Genomic DNA, 24,385 nt, shown 5'->3' with positions numbered 1-24,385 from the left:
CATTTGGCAGTTGCTATGCATCTGATGTTGTGGGCCGAGGATACACCTTTATGTACCTGAGTAGAGAGAACATATTAACTTGTGTCATTCCTCCAGTACCATCCAACTTTTCTGTTTTGACACAGGGTTTTTTTTTGTCCTAAAATTCAGCACACAGTCTAGGCTGGAAGGACAGTGAACACCCAGGGACCTGGCTGTCTCCTTCTCCCCAGCAATGGAATTACAAGCACTTCTATTACGCCTGGACTTTTTCACATTGGTTTTGTGTAGTGAATTCAGATCTTAGCAAATATTTTACTGACCAAACTGTCTTCCCAGTCCAGTCCCAAAATCTATTCTAAGCACATAGCTATCAAGCTGTAAAAGAGAAGTAGAAAGAGAAGAAGAAATAATAATAACCAGGCCTATTCCTGCCATACTAGAATGAAGATGTCAGACAACTACAAGTAAGTTCTCAGTGCCCTCGAAACTGAGTTCCTCCATGAGCTCAGAATGGTGACTCCTCCTTAATGCGTAGTTTAATAGCCTCTGATTTTTCCGATTTAAGATTCTGACTTATCCCAAACCTCAATTCTGGGGATATATGTTTATACATATACAGAGTTAAGAGCCATATAGTTAGACCGGTAACATGAATACTGTGGGAGACTGGATGGACTAGGTCAGTTTGAACATAAGCTAACATTACTCATGCATTGGGATCGTCACACGGTGACTTCTTTTTTTCTTCTTCTGCAAGCCCATTTTCAGATTTCGTCACCAAGTTCTTGACTGTCATCTCTAGAATATTATCAATCTTTCTGACACATCACACACTCCTCCCCCTGTTCCTGATGACTTCCAGATGGGACTGCTTCCATATATGCTGATATTCTAGTTGTGACACCGACCCAGCCCTCCCTGTTCTAGCTACCTCTGCCATTAGATCACTCTCTACCTATTTAATATCCAATGCTAATTGTATTTGCTGATTTCCCACACAGGATGCATGGCGTGGTTATTTCAGTAATAATTCATTACTATTGTGTACTTACATTGACCTCTTTTTAGTGCAAATTCTTGTTTTCTGTCATTACTGTAATTACCAATATCTTTGTCCTTAAATTCTCCTGATGCCTATTAATAACTAAAGTGGAAACTCTTATAAAGTCTCAATGTTCTTCCTGGAAAATTCCTACAACTAAATATTTATTTCTTCTGGATGACTGCAGGGGCGCATGTTGGGCTGTACTCCAGCACTCGGTATGTCTTCGCAACTAGTGAGAGGCATAGCAGGCAGAATATAAGACAAGCAATATGATTCATTCCCACTCTCTTCCTTCAAAACGTCTTCAGGCCATGGTGGCCTATGGCCAAACTGCTATGATCATGAAAAATAGGACTGGCGCCCTCTGGTGGTAAGAGGATCCTCCCAGGGAAACAGCTTTATGAAGAAACTAACCAAGACCTTACCCAGGCGCCTTTCTATGCCCTGACCCGATTTGTTAACCTTGGATAAGCTCACTTCTTTCCTTTTATACCCCTCTTTATTTGCCTTCCACATTTTGTAACACCTTAAGCCCGATTCTGATCTAGGACTTTGAAAAGGAACCCATTGGGGAAACTCCGGGATGATGACAGTGTTGGACATCATGACTTGTGACGACATAAGATTTTATTCACAAGAGACTGTCAGTGCATGTCACAGGAGGGTTGCTACTTGTCATGATGACAAGACAAAATATGACTACAAATACATGTTGAGAAATGTTTCTCCACTAGAGGAAAATACCCATTCAATATTATAATCAATATATGGAAACTTTTAGGAACACGGTTCACTATTTACAAGTCATTAACATTAAAAATAACACTTTCAAATATAAATTTGATCCTGCCTAAAGTTAAGTGGGAAAGGTGACCACTCAAAATCTCTGCTCACCACATTCTGAGTCTTAGTTGTGGAGGTTTCAGAGCCCTCTTCTCCATCCTTGGCTCATACCAAAGTCCACAGCTTTAAGATCTCATATAAGGTTACCTTAGCTACCTTCCCCACACCATTTCTTACACTATCCTTCATAATCTATTAATATACATTATGTACGTAATGTACCCCAGTATCTCCATTTTGAGACATACCACATACATCTCTTGGTAAGGACTTTCTATTTCTTTTCTTGCTATTAGGAATGTTCCTCTCTCAGATGATCCCTTAAATATTTCTTCCACTTTACACAGTTTGTGAAATCCACCTCAGACCATCGTGTGATAAAGGAACACTTACGGAGCTGTGTTTGGTGCTGATCAGAGCCTGGGTTGCTAGAGACTGGAGAAAGCACGGGCATTCCCGTTCCTGAAGGGGCAGGAGGAGGATGGGACACTACTACAGCCCAGTGAGAGCACAAGCTGTGAGGATTACCAACAAGAGCCGTAGACACAGGGGAGAGCAGCAGAAGGGAGGTGCAAGAGAGAATAAATAGCCTGCCTGAGCTTTCTTTCCCTTCCCTTCAGATTTCCTGCAGTGCCGAACCTTGACAGAAGCCACTAGCCAAAACATACAGGTCAGGCTGTCGACATCCCTCAACCTCCCTGGAACAAAGCAGGACAAGGTAGGGTGGACCCGGTGGGCACATGAGTGACCAGGAGTGAGATTCTACTGAATGGTCATTTCTTGAAAATTATCTTCAGTGATCAATATCTAAAGTGGTATCCCATTCATATTCTTTCTGTAACTCTTATCTTTATCTGACATTGTTTTAGATTGTTTGGACTTTTTGATGTCCCCCCCCCAAAATATAAGTAAGCTCTACAATGGGCAGGCTTCATCATTTTATTAAATATTATATCCTTATAATTTGAAACATCTCTTATTGCACAACACGAGTGCATTAATTATTAGGTGACCAAACCAACCCTCCCCCTCACTATCTGAAAGTATTCATGTCTGATAAAATCAGAGACATGCAGTCAGTGGACTCTCAATGTTTCTAAGTAAATTAATCACACATATGAACTCTCTACTCTAGCCTTTTCTAGGATATAAAATACCATTCAGGTTACCTTATTTACCCTATTGATTAAAATTAATAAATGTAAACATATTATAGTAAACATATACATATTGACTATATTCCTCATGCTTTTCTTTTTTATTAAAATATAAAATAATCTAATCTCAACTAAAGGGATACTGATGCTCAGGGAGAACAACTCATAACAATGTACTCAGTGCCTGGACATTCTCTACAATGGTCTTAAAAGGTGTGATGTACAGAAGGAATGTAATACATTCTATGGAGAATATGTTTAAAATACTTCTGCTTACTTGTGCTTTTACAGTGTGATACTTGGTTTGTTAAACTATTTTAACAAAGTTAAGTAAAATGGAGTATGAAATACTTATGCCACTCAAAATATCACAAGAGTTATTCTAAAAATCATCAAATATTTCTCTGGAACACTCATCTAAAATATTTCTTCCTAATAACTACAGTGACAGGGAGCTGACCAGCTCAAGAACGGGTGGCTTTTAGGAGCTCTGTTTATAGTAAAATTGGGTTTAACTCTTCTTTTCCCTTTTTATTCACAAAGTATATTTTTATCTTCTTTATATATCTTCTTTCTTACAAAACCAGACACCCTTAGTTTGTTGCACAGAATTTCACAGACCAACTTTTGTGCAAATGCTCTCATTTTCAAACCAGATGCCCACACTGGGACATGGTCTAGTCCATTACCTTTTCCTTTAAAGTCAAGACTCCAAAGCCTATGCCTCTAGCATGGGTGTGGCCAGGGTTGCAGGACGGTGGTCTGTCTCTTTCTCACTTAGACATTCTGTTTACACCAACACAATTTTCAAGGTTAAATTCAGTTTCTTTTATCCCTAAACCACAAGACATTACTGACCAGCACTGATCTGTTTCTATAAATGTTGCTCCATTATGCTTGCCCAAGCAACTGGAAAAGTGCACATTTGTTCTTGTGCTTCCTCCATCATTGCAAAGGTCGTCTGTGTTTCCCATACGGTGTGTGACAGATGCTAACATAGACCAGTATGATGACTACACGGAGACAAAGTTCAGTCCACAGAAGTTAGTCATACATTTACCTGTGTGTGTCCCATATGTTCTTTCAGTGCATCAGAAGTTAAGGCAGGAATGACTCTACCATGAATTGCACTAAATAACAGTCACTGCAGACTTACCTGCAGCCACTATGATAATATCTGCCAGCTGAGTGTGGACCTTCAGTTGTTCTCTGGGCGTGTATCTGTGCGCTATTGTCACTGTTGCATCACCTGCAATGCAGAAGAGTCTCCATTAGTGGAGACTGTGCTTTCCAAATGGTATAAAAGTTCTAAACATGAGGTGGGTTTTGTTGCTACCCATAAATGGGAAAGTTGCTTTGACATGATTAAATCACTTTGAAAATAAAAAAAAGAAATTATAGGTGAACCAAAATAAAAAAATCTACCTTTCAACTTCATGCGTGGAAAACCAAATGAGGCTAAAATGAGGGTAAGAGCTGCCTATCCTTGGATGGGCATCCTTTTAAATTGTGTGGGGGTTGGTAACACATTAGTATTAGGTTTGTACACTGGCATATTAATAAGTACAGAAAGCAACAAGATAAGTGTTTTGAAAATGGACAATGTATTGCAGAAGAACAGGTGAGAAACTGTGCCAAGAGGGGATGTCAAGAACCAGTTCCTAATGGAGCAGAGCAGCTGCCATTGTTTCCAAGCATGGGTATATCAATTTAGAAAAGGAAAGGGACATTTCAATTGACAAGATAAAGCAAATCAGCGTGGGGCCTGTGTTTAGGAAAATCAAAGTGAGTAGAGCGGGAAGCTTCTGTAGGAAAACATGAATGGGCTAGAGAGTAAGAAGGAAGGTAAGGAGCTGTGTCATCTCAAGGTATGACAGGGAGGAGTGACACAGAGGAGGGGCCCCAATAGGAGGCACTGGGGAACTGTAAGGGAGTGGAAGGCTAGGCACCACCTCCACCCTAACCCCCAGCAAACAACCAGTCTACAAAAATCTGTCCAGTGATGATGAGTAATAAATAAGGATTGGGTGAAGCATGAATAAACAGCCCCACAAAGGACAAGTCTAGGGTAATTTGGGGAGATGATGAACCTGTTAGGACTCCAGTGGTGACTAGTCTAGTCATGATGACTCTGTATATGTATCCAAATCAGTGCAACTCTGAACCAAATGCAGTACATTTTACCACACAAAAAGTTTTAAGGGAAATATTTCAAAAGTGGTAGAAATAAGAAAAAATTAGACAAAAATGAGAGTAAATTGTGTTTTAACTAATTTAATGATGTATCAAAAAGCAACAAAAATTTGTTGTGGAAAACTGAACATTATGAACAAACATTATAATATTTTTTAATTGGAGCTTAAAATAATAAAAGCCAGGGGGAAGGGGCATGAATTCACCCAACTTGACCTGTAATGGTCAAAACTGACAGACATTTCAGTAATGATTCTAGATTTGAAAAAAATACAATAAACAAGCAGGCAAAAATTCAGATTTTTATATTCAACACCCCCAAGTACACCCCAAATAGAGAAATCTCCTGAACAGATTGGGAACACAGCGAGAGGTGGGGAGGGGGTGGGAGCTGGGAAGAAGAGAAGGGGAGAAGAGGAAGAGAGAGCAGGTCATGGGAACAGGAAGGTTGGCTGGGGGGTAGGATAGGGGGAGAACAGGATGAGAAATACCATAATAGAGGGACTCATTGGTTAGGAGAGATATCTGGCACCAGTGAGACCTCTAGTGATCTAAAGGGATGACACCAACTGGCAGGCTAAGCAATAGTGGAGAGACTTCCTTAAATGCCCATTCCTGATAATGAACTTGACGTCTACCCTATATGCCATCCTAGAACCTTCATCCAGTGACTGATGGAAGCAGAGGCAAATACCCACAGTTAAATACTGAACTGAACCCAAGGAACCCAGTGACAGAGAGAGAGAGAGGAGCGATGAGCAAATTGGCAAAGAATGGGCTAGGAAACCAGCAAAGACAGCTGATCTGAACAAGGGGGAGCTCTTGGACTCCAGACTGACAGCTGGGAGGCCAGCATGGGACTGATCCAGACCCCCTGAGTATAAGGAGGACTGGGGAACCTATGGGTCCCTGGGCAGTAGATCATTGTTTATCCCTGGCATACAAACGGACTTCGTGTGTCCATAACACAAAGAGGGATGCTCTCTCAGCCTGGATTCTTAGGGGAGCGCCTGGACCTTCCCCTGAGCTAAGTGACAGACTCTGGATATCCCTTATGTGGAAGGAAGTGGGGATAGGGTGGGAGGCTGGAGGGGATGTTGGGAGATGCAGGAGAAGGTGAGGGAGAGGGAACTGGGATTGACATGTGAAGCAAGCTATTTAAAATTAAAGTAATAAAAAAAGTTAAAAGAAATTGGGATGCAAGAATTTTCCAACTAGCCAGTCAAATTAAGATTGAGAATTGCAAACGATTTTGAAAATTCATGATCTTAGTGAATATTGTTCATAAATGAAAAGAACTTGCTAAGACTGTGCTTTGATTTACCAAACCCATTCGCAGAAATGCCAAAAGGGCCAATTGAGAGATGTGACATATTTTATTACAGAAATAAGAGCTTGAAACATGTGAAGATCGGACTAACACTAATGGCTTGATTACCCTCTCCTAAGTCACACTGAAATACAACTGCCACGGCAGCAATATTAAGAGGTGGGACCAGCAGTGTTTATTCAATGCATGAGAGCCCTCGTTATTAACGCTGCTGTGGGAGTGAAAGAAGATCTCTGCAGCATTGTCTTGTCTTGTGACACTCACCCTTCAAAGTGGTAAAGAAATGACCTCTGTATTCACAGATTACCAGCCTGCAGTATTCTGCTATAGCAGCAAAAGTCTGACTCAGGCGCTGACAAATGACAATGTTATTTGCTTAGATTATGTAGAGAGAATGCAACACACAAAGGCAGAATGGGAAGGGAAGGCCAAGTCTGCAGATTGCTCATACATAATAATGGGAATCAAAAAGTCATCTTAAAAAGCTAATTAGTGAATAACACAGGCGTATATTTTAAAATATAAATATTCTGAAAGATGAATTTTATTGATTAATAATAGTTAAGAAACAAAAACTAAAATCAGAAATGGAGTGAGAACTTTCTTTTTTTTTCCTTTTATTTTTAACTATAAATTTAGATTAGAAACAAGGTTGCTTCACAAGTCAGTTCCAGGTCCCCTCCTCCTGTGTTCTCCTCCCAAGCCCCCCCCATTATCCCCTCATTTCCCCAGGGAGGGTGAGGCACTCCATGGGGGTGTCCATAATCTGTCATTTCCTCCAGTGCAGGACCTAGACCCTCCCCCCAAGAGTTCAGGGTGAGAGTGCACCTCACATTGTTGGATGGGAGTCCAAAGTCCATGTATATACTCGGGATGAGTACTGATCTACTGCCCAAGGCTCAATAGATTACCTAGGCCTCTTCACTGACACCCACATTCAGGGGGTCTTGATCAGTCCCATGCTGGATTCTCAGGCATCAGTCTGGGATTCAAGAGCTAAACCTTGTCAGGTCAGCTGTTTCTGGGGGTTAAACCAGCCCAGTCTTAATCCCTTTGGTCATCAGTCCTCCCTCTCTGTTACTGGCTTTCTTGAGTTTAGCTCAGTGCTTAGCTGTGGGAGTTTGCCTCTGCTTCCATCAACCACTGAATGAAAGTTCTGTTTCCCAGACTCTCTGGCCATGGGAATGTAGGCTGGCACTCCCCAGATCTATGTCTAAAATCCATATATGAGAGAGTACATGCCATGTTTCTCTTTTTGTGACTGGGTTACCTCGCTCAGGATGGTTTCTTCTAGTGTCATCCATTTGCCTGCAAATCTCAGGATTCCATTGTTTTTTTCTGAGTGAGAACTTTCTTTTTTTTTTTTTTTTTTGGTTTTTCGAGACAGGGTTTCTCTGTGGCTTTGGAACTCGCTTGGTAGTCCAGGCTGATCTCGAACTCACAGAGCTCCGCCTGCCTCTGCCTCCCCAGTGCTGGGATCAAAGGCGTGCGCCACCAATGCCCGGCTCTGAGTGAGAACTTTCTATCAATTCTTTGATAACATTATCAGATACTACACAAATATAGAGAATTAAATCTACTATGTTGTAATTATTAAGACAATAAAAATCTTAAATATCAAAAAATATAGACAGAAAGATTAAAACAAACACAAACAGAATAGGAAGTACACTGATAATTCTGACCATGTGTATTTACGGAAAAAAAATAAAAAAAAATTTTCAGTCACCCATAAAGGATAACGTAAGAAGCAATTCAATAATGAACAGGACAAAGACTACACATTAGAAAGCAAAGAGGTGTTCTGGGTGTGGTGGCACATACTTTTAAAACCCAGAATTTGGGAGGCAGATGCAGGAGAATCTCTGAGTTTGAGGCCAACCTCTCACACAGTGAGTTTCAGGATATCCAGGGCTATAAGAGAAACATGGTATGTACTCACTCATATATGGATTTTAGATATGGATCAGGGGAGTGCCAGCATACAATCCCACTGCCAAAGAGTCTGGGAAACAGAACCTCCATCCAGTGACTGATGGAAGCAGAGGCAGACACCCACAGGTAAACACTGACCTGAACTCCTGGAATCCAGTGACAGAAAGGGAGGACTGATGAGCAAAGGGGTCAAGACTGGGCTGGTTTAACCCACAGAAAAAGCTGACCTGAACAAGGGGGAGCTCTTGGACCCCAGACTGATGGCTGTATGGACAGCACAGGACTGATCCAGACCCCCTAAATGTGGATGTCAGTGCAGGGGTCTAGGTAATCTATGGAGCCTTGGATAGTATTTATCCCCGGCATACAAATGGACTTTGGGTGCCCGTCCCACAATGAGGGATGCTCTCTCAGCCTGGACTCTTGCGGGGAGGGCCTAGGCCCTGCCCTGTATGAAATGATAGACTCTGGAGATCCCACAAGGAGGGCATCACCCTCCCTGGAGATCAGAGTGGGGATTGGGAGAGGGGTGGGGGGAGGATGAGAGGAAGAGGGAGCTGGGATTGACACGTGAAGCAAGCTGGTATCTAATTTAAATTAAAAAAATAAAAATAAAAAATAAATAAAGCAAAGGAGTAAGTTAAGTGTGATGTTTTAGGCCTGTAATTCCAGCACTAGGGTCACAGAGAAGGGGATTACAAAATTGAGATTATTCTAAGCTACATAAAGAGTTTAAGGATAGCCTGGGATACATACCAAAACTCTCTCCCAAAAATTATTTTAAAGTGGAAGAAAAAAAGGAGAAGGGAGAGGAAGATGAAAGAAGGTGTGGCTCAAATGAATATGAATGTACAAGTTACAAATACAATTGATATAATGAATAAAATGAATTCAAGTGAACATAAATGTACAAGTAGCAAGCAAAGGAGAGATGTAATTCATAAAGCAGAAGTCACAAATGATAGAAATAGAAATACACTGTAGTCGCTGAATTTAATCCTCCCTTTTCAGGTCATGACAGATCAAATATAGAAAACACAAATCACATTATATTACTATAATATATTAAACTCTAAAAATAAATAATGTATTTTATACACCCAAACAACACTTTTAAGTGGTATTATTTTGGGTAGCATTTTTTTGCTAATAACAAAGTAGATAATTATATAATTTATAAATAATTATCCTTGATCACAACTTAGTAAAGGCATTATTACTGACAAGATCAGACATGAAAAGGCCCTCCTGATGGAAATTTTAAAAATCCTGTTTCAAAGAATTCTTGGATCATATAGGAAATACAAAACAACAATGTAGGCTTTCTATTAACCTTTGTAATAAAAACAGTTTATATTAAATCCAACAAAATAAATATAAAGCAATTCTTAAAGTATAATACACAGACATAAGTTACTATATCAATAAAACAGAAATCAGAAAAATTAATCAACCACTGATGTAACTTATTAAAAGTTATATAAAGAAAAAAATTCAGTAGTACAAAGATTAATGAACATAAATGTCATATGTATCTGATAAATATAGCAACAGTTTACTAATAAAACACTGAGAGAATTCATTAAGTTATCTAAGCAAGAATTGATAAAAATAAATGTGTGTGTGTGTGTGTGTGTGTGTGTGTGTGTAATAACATGTTAGAAGACCTCATTGTAATAGCATATCAAAAGTTACCCAAAAGTTACCATGACCAGGAAAGGTAAAATCAATATGCTATAAAATTCCCTAGAGTAATAGCAAAAGACAAAATTAGACAGAGGGACTAGATAGACAACCATGTTCCTGAGCAGAAAGTCCCACCAGGATGACCATTCCCCTATGTCTATTTCAAATATAGTACAACTCCTGATTAACTACTTTTCTTTTGAAGGGAAGCTATCCAACAATTTTCTGAAAAGGAGAAACAACTAGCAGGAACTGGTCAGCCTGTGGTCTGTCTCATTTTTAGCAAATGCTGCCACCTTATTCCTAGGTACTTGAAATAAAATCTCACGTTTCCCTTTATCATTTCTTTTTTCTTTTTTTATTCACTACTAGTTCAAGAAATATTTTTGTTTACATCTGTCCAAAAGAACTGATTATGAAGCATTCAGTCACTTCTTAGTCCAGTTTTCTATTTAGAAAGGTTCCCTTACACCTAGGCAACTCACCCAGTATTCTCTTGTTCCAAAGGGGAATTTTTGAAATCCCTACCAAAAACTAAACTAGAATAAAAAGAAAATCAGGGTCCAAATTTTCCATTCTATCAGCATTGATGATTTGGCAAGAAATTGAAAGATATCCAACACACATGAATATACACACACACTAGCGATCTGTGAAGTTTGATGTAAACTAAAATCTGAATTTCAATCTTCATTAAAAAATTATTGTAGTCATATCACTATTTCTTAAGGGACATCAAGTTAACTTGATACTGTAAAGTAACTTTGTCTAGAAATGGTTATAGCAGATACTACAGTCATATTTAGACTCAACTGACCCTGGTGATAACCAAACAACAGCAAGACTCTTGGCAGGCTACTTGGTAGCCCTCATGATGTTAGCAAAAGAAACATGAACCAAAGGAATTAAAAGATGCTAAGACTTCTGACTCCTAATGGAAAACACCTTAGTACTATTCCTGGTACCCACTTTTCTGAACAACTATGCATCTTAGTTGTCCTTGTGTGGAGAAGATGAGATTATGTGAAATGCAGAGAAATCCATTCATAGACACTATACTATTTCCAATGAGAAGTAATAGTTGTCTTACTAGAATGTATTAGTTGAGGCAGTAGCATCATAAGAATATTTTACACACCATGCTGGTGTATTAAACATGCCATAGGTGAGAAAGAAGTCAAGGATAGATTGAACTTCTGGTGAACTCATGGTACCACTTACCAAGATAGTGTATTCATTTTGTATTACTATAAATACACTTGAGAAAAATTGTTTGGGCTCAATTTAGAAGTTTCAGCTCATGATCAGATGGTCTCCTTGTCTCAGGCATGTGGTGGAACATCACAGCAGAAGCTGTGATAGCACAAAACCATCCATTTACCTTGCAGCCAGCAGCAAAAATAAATAAATAAATAAATAAATAAATAAATAGAGACTAAAGTACCACAGTTCTCTCCTCTCGAACATGCAACTAACAGTCCCGAGGCTTCCCACTAAGTCCAGCCTTCTAAAAGCTCTATTTATTCTCCAGTATGCCCAACCCTGCCCTGGGAAGAAAACTTTATCACTTGTATCATTGGAAGACACTTAGAATCCAAGCTATGGGTAAGACAATGGGAATAAAATTGGAAGTAAGAGTCCACAAATAAAACTGAGCCATACCTGTGAAACTGTTGAGTGGATACAAAAGTCAAGAGTGCAGTTGGTATTTTGAGCCATGGGGCTGCAAAGGATCTCCTAGGGCAGTGGTTCTTAGCCTGTGGGTCACCGCCCCTGTCACTGTGTCTTAGATAAGGTTTCTATTGCTGTGATGAAAAAGCATGACCAAAGAGCACGTTGTGGAAGAAAGGGTTTATTTGATTTACACTTCCACATTGCTGTTCATCACTGGAGGAAGTCAGAACAGGAACTCAAAAAAGGCAGGATCACAGAGGGGTGCTGTCTATTGGCTTGCTTCCCCTGGCTTGCTCAGCCTGCTTTCTTATAGAGCACAGGACTCTATAAGGGATGGCACCACCCACCCCAGGCTGGGTCTTCCTCCATTGATCACTAACTGAGAAAATGCCTTACTGTTGGACCTCATGGAGGCATTTCCTTTACTGAGGCTCTTTCTTCTCTGATGATTAGATTGTGTCAAGTTGACACACAAAACCAGCCAGTACACACAGGGTCAAACAACACTTTCACAGAGGTTGCGTATCAGATATTTACATTATGATTCATAACAGTAGCAAAATTACAGTAATAAAATATCAGTGAAAATAGTTTTATAGTTGTGGCGGTGGTCACCACAACATGAGGAACTATATTTAAGGGTCACGCTATCAAGAAGGTTGAGAACCACTGACCTAGGGGATGGGTGTGGATAACGATGTTATGTATTTTGTGTTTTGAGAAGTCACTCTCAAGCTCAACCATAAATATTCCTCTATGGTTTCTAAAAATACAGATGTTTTGTGCTAGCTCCTAGATTCTCATTTGCATTTTGTTGAGGGTTGGAATTGGAAAACTATTTTTAAGGCACCTTGATGCTCAAATCCAGATGGGTTTGAGAACACTGGTTGAGAAGTTGAAAGGGGAACGACCTCAAAACAGAGTGAGCAGAAATGTCTAACAAGAATTAAAAGCTACATGCATGAGTGTTAGCTTTAATCTGCACTTAAATGGTTAGATAAGCAGTCCTATTAAACATAAGCATTGTCTTAACTTGAAAGGCATGTCACACTTACTACTGAATCCATTCTATAGCCATCCATTTATAAGACTCCTTATGAGAAATTATGTGTCTTCGAATTAGAAAAATATTTTTCCAGAACATGTGTTTATTTTTTATCTTACAGTTACTTATTTGGGTAACTATTCCTTTTTTCCTGCTAACAAGTCTTAAAGAAGAAACTAATGACTCAGCTGTAAATATTTAGATTCAGTGAAGCAACTTCAGAAAATACACACTCAGCTCCGGTAAATAAAAAGAAATTTGCTTGACAGTGGAAATACATTCGTGAAGATTTAATGATGTCCTTATCTTTAGCAGAAATCTTATCTTTGGCTCCAGTTTTAATTCCAGCACTTCTTTTTCTTTTTCCTCACTGTTTCTCTTTCTATGATGTCTAATATACTGTCATGTGTTAATGAAGATGGAAATTTTACTTTAAATATCATCTCAGTGGGTAAATAAGACCTTAGGCTAAAGAAATAATCACTCAGACAGTAAAGTGTCTGTCACATAAGCATGAGGACCTGAGTTTGGACCCCCAGCACCCACAAAAAAGCAAAGCATGATGACAAACACCTGTAATCCTAGGACTTGGGGTGTGAGGGGGCAGAGATGGGAGGATCCCTGCAGCTCACTGACCAGCCAATCAGTAAGCTCTAGTTTCATTGAGAGATGATGTCTCAAAAGACAACTCAAAGAGAAGACTCCTGATGTTGATCTCTGGTCTCCAGACACACAGACAGAAAGAGAGAGAGCCAAAGGGGAGGGGAACACAGATACATGTATACACTATATTCACTGGGTTTTCAAAGCGTCATTATAATACTTATTTGGAGTAGGTCTTCCCAAAGGTATAGCATTCATATATAATTGGATCTAGAAATTATTCATTCTGGCCTACACCAAACGTTTTCCCTAAAGTTGTACTTCTCCTTTGATGCATTTTGCATGGTTATAAATAGAATCACTTATTTCTTGTGGCTTAATGCTTATCTTTTCTACTTCTTTGTAGTTTCAGGAGGTCAGAACCATGTCTGGTTTATTCATCGTTGTATTTTACATATTTACCAACAAAGAACTCAGTCTCTCTGTAAGAAGAGAGACTGAACCATGATGTTTCATTGTAGAAGCAGTGGGTTCTTTCAGCAAATGACATCAGCATCAACGTCCCCTCTTTTATACAGTGTCCTGAGGTTTCCTCCTCCCTCTGATATTGTTGAGGCTGATCCCCCCCCCCTACTGAACTCTGGTATTGTTGAGGCTGATTCCCCCCTACTGAACTCTGGTATTGTTGAGGCTGATTCCCACCCTACTGAACTCTGATATTGTTGAGGCTGATTCCCCCGCTACTGAACTCTGATATTGTTGAGGCTGATTCCCCACTACTGAACTCTGATATTGTTGAGGCTGATTCCCCCCTAGCTGAACTCTGATATTGTTGAGGCTGATTCCCCCCTAGCTGAACTCTGGTATTGTTGAGGCTGATTCCCCCCTACTGAACTCTGATATCACTGAGGCTCATTCCTCCAATATTGAACACAAGGTGGATCTAGCAGAGTTCTAAATTGTCCTTTTATACAAAAGCTTATCAATTTAGATATGAAAAAATGGTCTATAGTGGAGCAACTAGCTATTTCTCTCCCTCTTGCTTTCTTCCTTCCATACACGTTTCCTTTCAATAAATAATAAATTCATATTTTAAATTCCTTTCTGTTCCCTTGTTTTGTATAGTGTTGGCCTAATGGTTGGTACATAAAAATATGTAACATACTTACTAGTCCAATGGGTTTATCTATGAATCCTTATGCTAAATTTTACAAATAAAAAAGCCTAAAATATTGTCATTAAGAAGTTTGTATTTGGCTGGGCATATGACACATGCCTGTAATCCCAGGACTTGAAAGGCTGAGCCAGGACAATTGCTGTAAGGACTGAAGCCAGCTTAAGTTACCTATAGAATTCAAGACGAGTCAGGGCTATGTAAGGAGACTTTATCTCAAAGTGCCTTGCCTCCAAAAGAAGTTCATATTTACTTCTTGGAATGAGGCAGGAGGGGGAAAGGGGAAGGAGAGAGAGAATAAGGACAGGGATGACAGGATATACAAAGCTTGGTTGGGAAGCACGGAAAGGAAAGGGGATTGGTTCTGGGGACCAGCAACGGATCTCGGGCCAAGGGGACCAGGACATAGAACTTCCAGGAACATGAGGGAAGGTGCTTTGGGAATGGGTATGCAGTTCTGTGACATCCCAGTATAATATGTGGAGAGATGACAGGTGACATGGCTGAGAAGGTAGGGTGAAGTGCTTTAGTGCCTACTGGGACAGGTACATAGAGATTAGAGACAAGAGGCTTTGTGTCAACCATACAGGTAATACATGGTATTCTCAGGGCATGAATAAAAGAGAAAATGAAGGGGATAGAATTATTTTTTAATTTTGTTTTCTTTTTTTACCTTTAACATTTACATTTATTTACTTTGTGTGGTAGGGCAGGTAGGGCTTGGGATGTCCCACAGCATGTATGTGGCGGTCAGAGGACAACTTTCAGAAGTTGACTCTCATCTTCCACTAGGGATCAAACTCAGGTTGTTGACTTGGCAGCAAGTGACTTACTCCTGAGCCAATTTGCCAGTCCTGTTTATAATTTAAATTGGTTTAATGTTACTCCCCAGGGAACACTAATCCCTGTTGTCCAATAAGAATGCCTATTTCCCAACTAAATGCTTTCTAGACACTAGCTAGCTGAAGTTAGATGCCACTGACACTAAAACACTACTCCTATTAGTCAACTGAGAAAGTGAGACAAGAAACATCATTTGATTTTTTCTAATACATCAACTACCCAAACTCAGAATTCTAAATTAATAAAGCCAGAATAATGCAGAAGTTCACAAAATTTGATACTGGCAGAAACAAATATCTGTCATCCCCTCTCCCCAGTTTGGCCATGGTTCCTCAACAGAGGCTATACATTTCCTACTCTACTCAGGACCAACAGGACTAAGAGTTTCAGTCCTATGATATGTGGTTTCGCATAACTTCTACATTCCTAGGTGTTTCTATTTGGCTCTTTGAAACCTAAGGGAGCTTGGCCCCACCTGCTACAGGGCAGAGGTTAATCACACATGACACTCACCTCCCATTGCACTGTCTCAAGCATCTACTACTCGTAACTGCCTCCTGGAGGTAGAAAACAATGTTCTCAGCCTGACAAAAATACGTGTTTTGAAAACTGGAGTAAATTCTCATAATGAGAAGACACTGAATATGTGGGCTAATTTTATGTTAACTTGACACATGCTAGGGTTATCTGAAAGGAGGGAACCTCCATGAGACCAAGCTGTAGGCAAGTCTGTAGGATATTTTCTTGGGAGGGGCCAGCCCATTGTGGGGTGGTACCATCCCTGGGCTGATGATCCTGGACTCTATAAGAAAGCAGACTGAACAAGCCATGATGAGCAAGTCAGTGAGCAGTACCCCTCCATGACCTCTGCATCAGTTCTGTCTCCAGGTTCCTGCCCTGTTTGAGTTCATGTACTGGATTCCTTCAGTGAGGGACTACAAAGTGTTCCCTAACTGACACAGTGGGCTAACAAAAATGTCTGTGGATTTCCACTTAAGCCTGGCAGTGGTGGTGCATGCTTCTTAATCCTAGCAATCTGGAGACAGAGGCAGGAAGATCTCTGAGTTCGAGGCTAGTCTAGTTTACAGAGTGAGCTCCTGGACAGCCGGGGCTACACAAAAACCCTGTCTTGAAAACTCAAAAACAAACAAACAAAGGAGACCTCAAAGAATGAAGAAACACAGTAGCAGGTCAGGCTGACTGTAAATGTTGGATGCCATGTGGTCAGTGCTTGGAGAACACACACCTTCCAAAGATGAATCTGAAGTTTCTTCTGTTGCTACAAGTCAAAAGCATACGTACCCTACATGGTATGGATGATGGGATGGCCAATTCATAGCTCTGGTTCTTGGTCTAGGTGGTTGCTGTGCAGGTCAGTCTGTCAGCTCTCCTTTATTCTCAACACCAAGATGAGTTCTCCTGTACTGTCATGGCTAGCTCACCCTATGTAGTAAGTAGCAAGGGGTGAGGCAAGCCTCCTGACCCCGTGTCCTCAAGGTTGGCTTGCCCACACCTAAACCACCAGGATAGCTCTACTGTGCTGCCTGGTCAAGGTGTAGGGGCCACTCTGCCCTGTGCTGCAGCTGGTGAGAGGCAGGGCCAGTTCTCTGGCTCTAGTGATTTCAGGGACAGCTCTCCACTAGAAGGGGCTGGTCCTTCAGACACAAAGTTACAGGATCTCCCTGACACAGAACAACAACAGGATATCCAAGAGGAGCCCCAGTGAGGGCCCAGTATTGATGATGTAGCAAAACCCAGAGACCTCAAGTGCAATGAATAGTCTAAAGGGCGGTGTGACTGTGTCACACTACAGCTTCCACAACGAGATTTTTCTTTTCTTTTTATGTCTTTTCTTTTAATTATTATTTTGTTTTATCCTAGGAGCAGAGCAACTGCAAGGGTAGAGGGTGGATGGGAAGGAAGAAGAAGATGAGTGGGATTGAGATGCACTACGTGAAATCAACAAAGAATCAATAAAAAGTTATATCTGGGAAAAAAGGGAATGCTCTATAGCATCTCAATAGTCACAATGGTCCTTAAACATTGTAGGAATTGCTGTTTCACAAGAAGCAACTTTTTACTATTATCTGGTGATGTCACTTTACCCAAACCTGGGCTGCCCTAAGTAGCAGCATGTTTGCTTTTCACTGAATGTTGATAAATTCCTATACTCTCATGCTATGTACCCTTTATCACTGGCTTCCACCAAGACTGTCAAGGAGGAGAGAGTCAGTCTCTCCAGTAAGGACCTCTGTGGTGGCTGACCTCCTCCACAACCCTTGCAGGGACTGTGGCCCCATCCCTGCTTCTGCGCAATGCTGGGGTTTAGGGAGTGCAGCCTTTGAGGTGAGGTGGCAATGGTTTAGTCTTTGCACTTAGAGATTTACTTACTCACATTCTCTATCTTGAATGTGTCAAGCCCCTAGTAAACTAAAAGATTTTTCTTACAAATATCCAAAATGTGTGCTCTTTGGTGTGTGTGTGTGTGTGTGTGTGTGTGTGTGTGTGTGTGTGTGTTGTATTCATTCTTTTAAATTTCATTTTATATTCCAAACAGTTCTCACTCCCACCCCACCTCGACTCCTTCCCAGTCTACCCCAAGTTCACTCCCCCTCACTGGTAAGGGCTCTCCTGAGGAGTCAATACAGTCTGACACAATAGGTTGGGCCAGGCCCAGGCCCCTGTCCCATGTATTAAGGCTGAGCATGGCTTCCTACCATAGGGAATGGGCTCCAACAAGTCAGCTCATGTACCAGATTTATATCGTGGTCCTACTGCCAGAGCCCCTCTGATAGTCCAAGAATCCTCAAGGATGACCCCAGATAAGACTTCTAGCAATAGTGGAGAGGATGCCTAAAATGGTCTTCCCCTGTATTCAGACTGGCTACTACCCAAACTATCATCATAGAGCCTTCATCCAGTAATTGATGGAACCAGACACAGAAATCCATAACCAAGCACCACAGTATCCAGTCAAAGAGAGGAAGGAGAGAATATATGAGCAAGGGAGGTCAAGATCATGATGGAGCTTCATGCTCTTGATATCAAAACTTAAAGTGAGCAGGGAACACACATTAAACTAAATGACAGTATGGCTGCCTTTGCCTTTTAGTGAAACTATTTTTGTCTTTGAGATTAAAAAATGAATTATTAGGCTCTGAGTGTCTCCTAGCAAAACAATACACAGTGTGAGCCAAATACTCAACATTGTGTCATTAGAGCAAGTTCTTTAGATATGAATTTGCAGTTAATCCACCTTCATTATCTTCATTAGTTAACAATGCATGTAATTACTGCTCTGCCAGGCAAAGACATCCAAACATTAACTTTCCCACAGACTCCAAATATTCAGTAAGCTGCTTGCCACAGTTCATTATATTAATAATATATGTCACCATGATCGTACTAAATGTGTATGTAATTAGACACCACCCATGTGGCAAACCTTCAATATCATTTTTAGTACAATATGTTACCTTTTAGACACAGTAATTATAACGGAAGGTGCCACTATAATAAGGGTAAATTTAATCAACCAGTTTGTAAGCAACATTATAACCCATTCTACATGTATTCCATTTTAGTATTCACTAAGGGGGAGAAATTTTATTGAAGAAAATTTTAAATGTTTTCTAAGTAATCAGTTTTAACCTCATAATTCTTTCCTTAAAAATCATTACCACCATCAATTTGCATTTATTTTGATATTTTACTACATATGTATGTATCTATAAATAACCACATATGCTAAAATATGTAAGGCATTATTTATAGCATAGTATTATATAGTCTAAAACTGCATTAAAAGGGGACAGATTTTCTAAGGTAGTTTATCAATAACTCATAATTGAAATGTGACACGAAATTAGCATGTAACACACTGAAGTCTACAAGAAAAAGCATGTTGTCAAGCAGTGCTAGAGTATTATGGTAACAAATACCTAATCATGGCTTTGTAAGCCTTCATAAACAAAAGTAAATATGATTTAAAAGCAAAAATAAAGCTCAACAGGAAAAGGAACTAAATTTCAAATTAAAGCCAAGGAAAAATCATTATTAACCTCAGGGCACTTTCCTGGAAACATGTAAGTGGTGTGTAACAGATTATTAACTTAAAAATAATTGAAACAACAACAGCTGTGATGGCAACATGTAGTAACTCATTTAACCTACTGTGTGCCAGGCAGTAACATCTCCAACACATTGTAACTAGTGCTTTGTAAAAACCTCTACTTCATTGAATTTTCACAATAGCTAAGTAAGAGAGATACCAATGCTATGCATTTCCTACAGACTAGAAAAGTAAAGTCTACAAGGGGCAGTCGCCTGTTGAAGCGCACAGGATCGGCAATGAGTCTGTATCTTGACCAATGCACCTAACCATGGCAGATGCTCAACCCCCACCTCCCAGTCCTGGGGCTTTCACTTCCTCGAAACCCTCAAAAGCCTTACCGGCTTTGTCTCTAAAATGGTAACAGTAATTAATTCAACCAAAATTGCTGAAAACTGGCTAGACAGTGCTCATCAAAACATGGGGCCCATAATGACAGTTGGTGGGTCACTAATGAGACAAGAAAACTGACAGTTGAAAATAAAAGACTTGCTCTTGATCAAAATTTTCCACAAAAAGAGTAATTCTTGTAAAATGTCTGCTGTTTTACCTGCATTAACATAAAACTACTACACGAAGGCCAGAGGAACCAATATTCTGCAGCTGAGAGAACGGTTAAACAAAAGAGGGATCTGGAAGGGAAGAGTGAAGCAGGGATCTGGAAGGGAAGAGTGAAGCCAGGACTAATGCCTTGGAAGATGGGTGCACTCACAAGTGCCTGGAGTCACCACTGAGTCCGACTCACTCTGATCCATACACACGCATTGGTTTCTTATGACAGTTAGACTCTTAGAACAGAAAATAATAGTCAAAAGCCATCCCCATCTTTTTTTTTTTTTGAGACAGTGTCTCATTAAGTAGCTCTGTCTGGCCTAGAACTCATTACGTAGACCAAGCTGACCTTGAACTTAGGGGGGTCTGCCTGCCTCTGCTTTGAGAGATGGGACTAAAGGTGTGTGCCACCATGTCTGGCCATTGCTTTAGGCAAGTCCATAGGACTTTGTGTTTTGTTTTGTTTTTTATTTTTTATTTTAGAAATAATCTTATTTTATATCTCAATCCCCCCATTCCCTCAAACTCCCATCTTCCCATTGATGATGCCCTGTGGAAGGCCTCACTATCCTTGGGGAGTGGGTGGGTAGGGGGTGGGTTGGGGGGTCAGTGAGGAGCATGGAAGGACTTTGTGTTTTGAAAATCCCTTCATATATATTATCATAGTGAAGACCCTAAAAAGGACCTGCTAAAAAGCAAACAAGCAAAACTGAACTCAGGGAGCTGGGCTTCAACAGGATTGGTAATAAATTTGTAGAAATCTCTGTATATCTATGTATGAGTGTGTACATGTGTTGGCATTTAACAAAAGTAGCCCCCCTCTATGCTGTGCTTACAGCATAGAAAATAAGGCAAAATGCAGTAATTAGAAAAGATGATCAGTGAAGGTCCCAGTGAACATCCATGGCGCACACAGACCAACAGCCATTTCTACTGAAACCATGAACTTGGTCTGGGTAACATCTTGTCCCCTGCCACAGCATTGGCTCAGACACGGTGAACAGTGCCCCTTGTCCTTTGTAAAATGTCCCTCCTATCGGGTCACCAGTCTTCATTGTGGATCTGCTCAGCACCCAACTATGGGACAGCTGAAAACGCCGAGGTCCTAGGAGGGTGGTGAGCCAGCAGGCACCTGGACAATGTGGTGCGTTTCCCAGACACCTTCACAACTTACTGGGCTTTCGTAGTGAGTCGTCACTCTTACTGCAGAGCAATACTTAGTTGTCTAACCCAGACAATCAGCTTTGAGTCCTAAGCCCCAGGGTCCACTCCTATTAGGGAAATAACCAGATGGCTTGTGGTGTGCTAAACCATTTTACAACTCAATGTTCAACTTCTAACATTTTTGAGAATTTTCTGAAGTAGTGAACTTTTATCTAGCGGTTTTTATCTTAAGGTTTGTATTGCTATTCGATTAAAAAAATGTATTTACAGCCATAAGTGAAATAGGAAGAAAGAAAGCAAAAGAAATGGGCCGAAGGGGTCCCACATTTTCAGCAGCATTGGTTTGAGAAAGAACAGCCATGAGAGGCTTAGTCTCCAGTTGGTGGAACTGTTTGGGAATGATTAGGGGGTGTGGTCCTGTTGGAAGATGTGTGCCACTGGGCTTTGAGGTTTCAAAAGCCTCCTGCCATCCTCGGCCTGTTTCGACCGCCTGCTTACTGTTACAGAGCGCTTAGCTCCAGCCGCCTGCTACCTCCATTCCACCATCGTGAACCCTGGCCCTCTGAAACTGTAAGCCCCGAATAAGCTCTTCCACAGGTTGCTTCGGGCATGTGTTTCATCACAGCAGTCAGAAAGCAACTAATACATCAGCAATTCCTTTATGTGCTTTCCGGGCTTTCACATCGTGAGATGAGCCGCACGAACCCACAAGTGTGCAGCGTGACACACTCTGTCAGGAGTCTTTACTTGGCATAAGAAGGAACCTCTGACCTCAGAGCCCTGCAGGTCACTCACCTCCAGGGCGCTCATGCTCTCCATCCGTGTGCAGCAGCATGGCGATCGGCATGCCCACGTTCTTGGATCTTCCTGCGACAAGCACGTTTTTCCCAAATGTTTCAATTCCTTAAAAAAATAGTTTGTTTAAAAGCATGACTAACAAGAAGAAGCAAATTAAACGTATGAAAAGGCAACTGAAATGTTCTTTAAATACTTTTAATTAAATTTGGATTTTCTACCCTATCTGTAGCATGCCCTTGCTGAATTATTTATAAATATTTCCTTTTACACTTCTTGGATTTGTCACTTCCTCTCTCATTATGTCCTCATTTAAAAACCACAAAAATTCTCAAGTTGCCATTAAAGTCATTTTAAATGCTGAGTTTCACATGAAGTGCGCAGTCTTAAAATACATGAACTGCTAATTGCGCTAGAAGTTCATACAATATTAAGCACAAATGGCAATCAGCCTTCTAGTGAGACTGGGATAATGAAGTGGAATATTCACACACTTCACAGAAAGAAGTGTTACACTCACGGTCAGCACTGCGGGGGTATCAGTTCTTCACAGGTAAAATGAAGAAACCGGAACTGAGGTCCATCCAAGTACATACAGACCAGCAGGTGTGGGACTCTAGAATCTGCTTTCTCTTAGACAGTTTGTCTATCAGTTAGAAACCAGCAGATTATAAAGGAAAAGATGTTTCCTAAAGAGAAGTGACCATGGTGGGGACAAGAAAATCAGCAACAGGCAAAGCCACAGAGCTCCATGAATGCACCTGCCAACCTGTGAGAACAGAATGCGTCTAGCACAGTAGAAGCCTATGTGCTTTCATTAAAAACCTCAGTCAACAGACATGGTTCTTATATGATTGGTACATTACCTTAGTAGGAAAGTATTCTACACTTGGGAAAGATTCTCATCAAAAGATGGCCACATTTGAAAGGTTCACTCACTATAAGCTATAACTGTAGTTGCCTGGTGTATTTCATTTTCTTTTATTCTGCCTTGTTCTGCGACATTCATAAATTTATAGAATTTTTATAGACTTCAGTTTTATGCTCATCATCTTTGTTGCTTGTAGACAGAGGTAGCTCTACCCAAGCAAGGTCCCCTGCAGCTGGTACTAGTTCCCCACAGACCCACGTTACCAACCTGCTCTTTTTATTATTTCCCAAACAGCACTGGCAGTGGCGGGTATCAGAGAATGCTGATCAAGGCACAGTCTTCCAATATTGATAATATGAAATCCATCTACATCTTTTTCGGGGGCAATTCCATTGCATATTGTTCTTTCATTCACATGGTCTGAAAAGTAAATACAGTTGATCTCCTTTAAAATGTTTGCTTATGTGGAAGCCTGGCGGATGAAAATTGGGGAACTATAAATAATAGATAGCTCCAAGAGACAAAATTATCATTCTTTTTATGCCATCAAAATAATAAACCAAAATTCTTTTGAGTGATAGCTGTGATTGGCTGCATCAAGAACATAGGCTACTAAGGGATTACAGTGACTAGACTAGTGAATTTTCTGAAGTTTTACAATCCCGAGGAAACAGCAACAAGTAGGCAGAGGTCTTTGCCTCAACATGCTTGCAGAGTTAGGGGGTTTGAGCTCACTTTTCTCCACAAGATGTTTCTATTAATTGGCTTCTGTTAAGAAACTGAACTCTGTAGATTAAATGGGGTAAAAGAGGAAGCCACTGGAGGTTACCCAGTGGTACAGGAAGTCTGCTAAAGTCTCTGGCTAAGTCCCTAACAACATAAAGAAAAAGCAAACTCCTAGAAGTCCACGTGAAAAGGAGAGAGGATTGTTCAGGAAATAGGGTCACAGTTGCCTGCAGCGCACTGAAGGAGAAACACAGCTGGAGTGTGAGTGTGCGTGTGAGTGTAAATATGTAAATGCAACCCGATGAGTCCATTTAGTGCTGGTCATATGCATTTTAAAAAGACTCTTTAAAACAAAATATACACCATGAAACTGCATTTTGAGATGAATACACTCAGAAAACAGATGATAACGGAAAAAGCAAAAGATGGAAAGAAAAGCAGAAAATGACTTTGTTTGAAATTCCTGAATTTGAAGTCATTTTGTTATTTTTGTGTGTGTGCTTTTGTTTTGTTTTATTTTGTTTTGAGAAGTCATCTCAAAGAAGATATGTCTATGAACTTGAACAAGAAAAACGCCCTCTTAGGTTGGCTTCCACCCAGGCATGAATGGAGAGAGACATTAGTGGCTACAGAGACAAACAAATCCCTGGAAGAAA

General features: G+C 40.5%; 1 protein-coding gene across 4 annotated transcripts in view; it reads right to left on the bottom strand.

Moving 5' to 3' along the window:
- Nucleotides 1–24,385, bottom strand: part of Mthfd2l (methylenetetrahydrofolate dehydrogenase (NADP+ dependent) 2 like) — a 93,963-nt gene that overhangs the window by 45,364 nt on the left and 24,214 nt on the right. For 3 of the 4 annotated variants that reach the window (XM_040747391.1, XM_040747389.1, XM_040747392.1), the window contains exons 4-6: nt 23,271–23,423; nt 22,133–22,240; nt 4,184–4,276 (exon numbers count right to left, since the gene is read on the bottom strand). In XM_040747391.1, the coding sequence (XP_040603325.1) occupies nt 4,184–4,276; nt 22,133–22,240; nt 23,271–23,423 (354 nt within the window). The remainder of the gene's footprint in view (nt 1–4,183; nt 4,277–22,132; nt 22,241–23,270; nt 23,424–24,385) is intronic. The other variant, XM_040747390.1, reaches the window with a different exon arrangement.

This window comes from Mesocricetus auratus, unplaced genomic scaffold, assembly GCF_017639785.1.
Source record: "Mesocricetus auratus isolate SY011 unplaced genomic scaffold, BCM_Maur_2.0 Super-Scaffold_100006, whole genome shotgun sequence".
In the NCBI taxonomy this organism is placed as follows: Eukaryota; Metazoa; Chordata; class Mammalia; order Rodentia; family Cricetidae; genus Mesocricetus; species Mesocricetus auratus.
The sequence above is the reverse complement of the archived record's forward strand: the minus strand, read 5'-3'. Positions and strand labels throughout refer to the sequence as shown.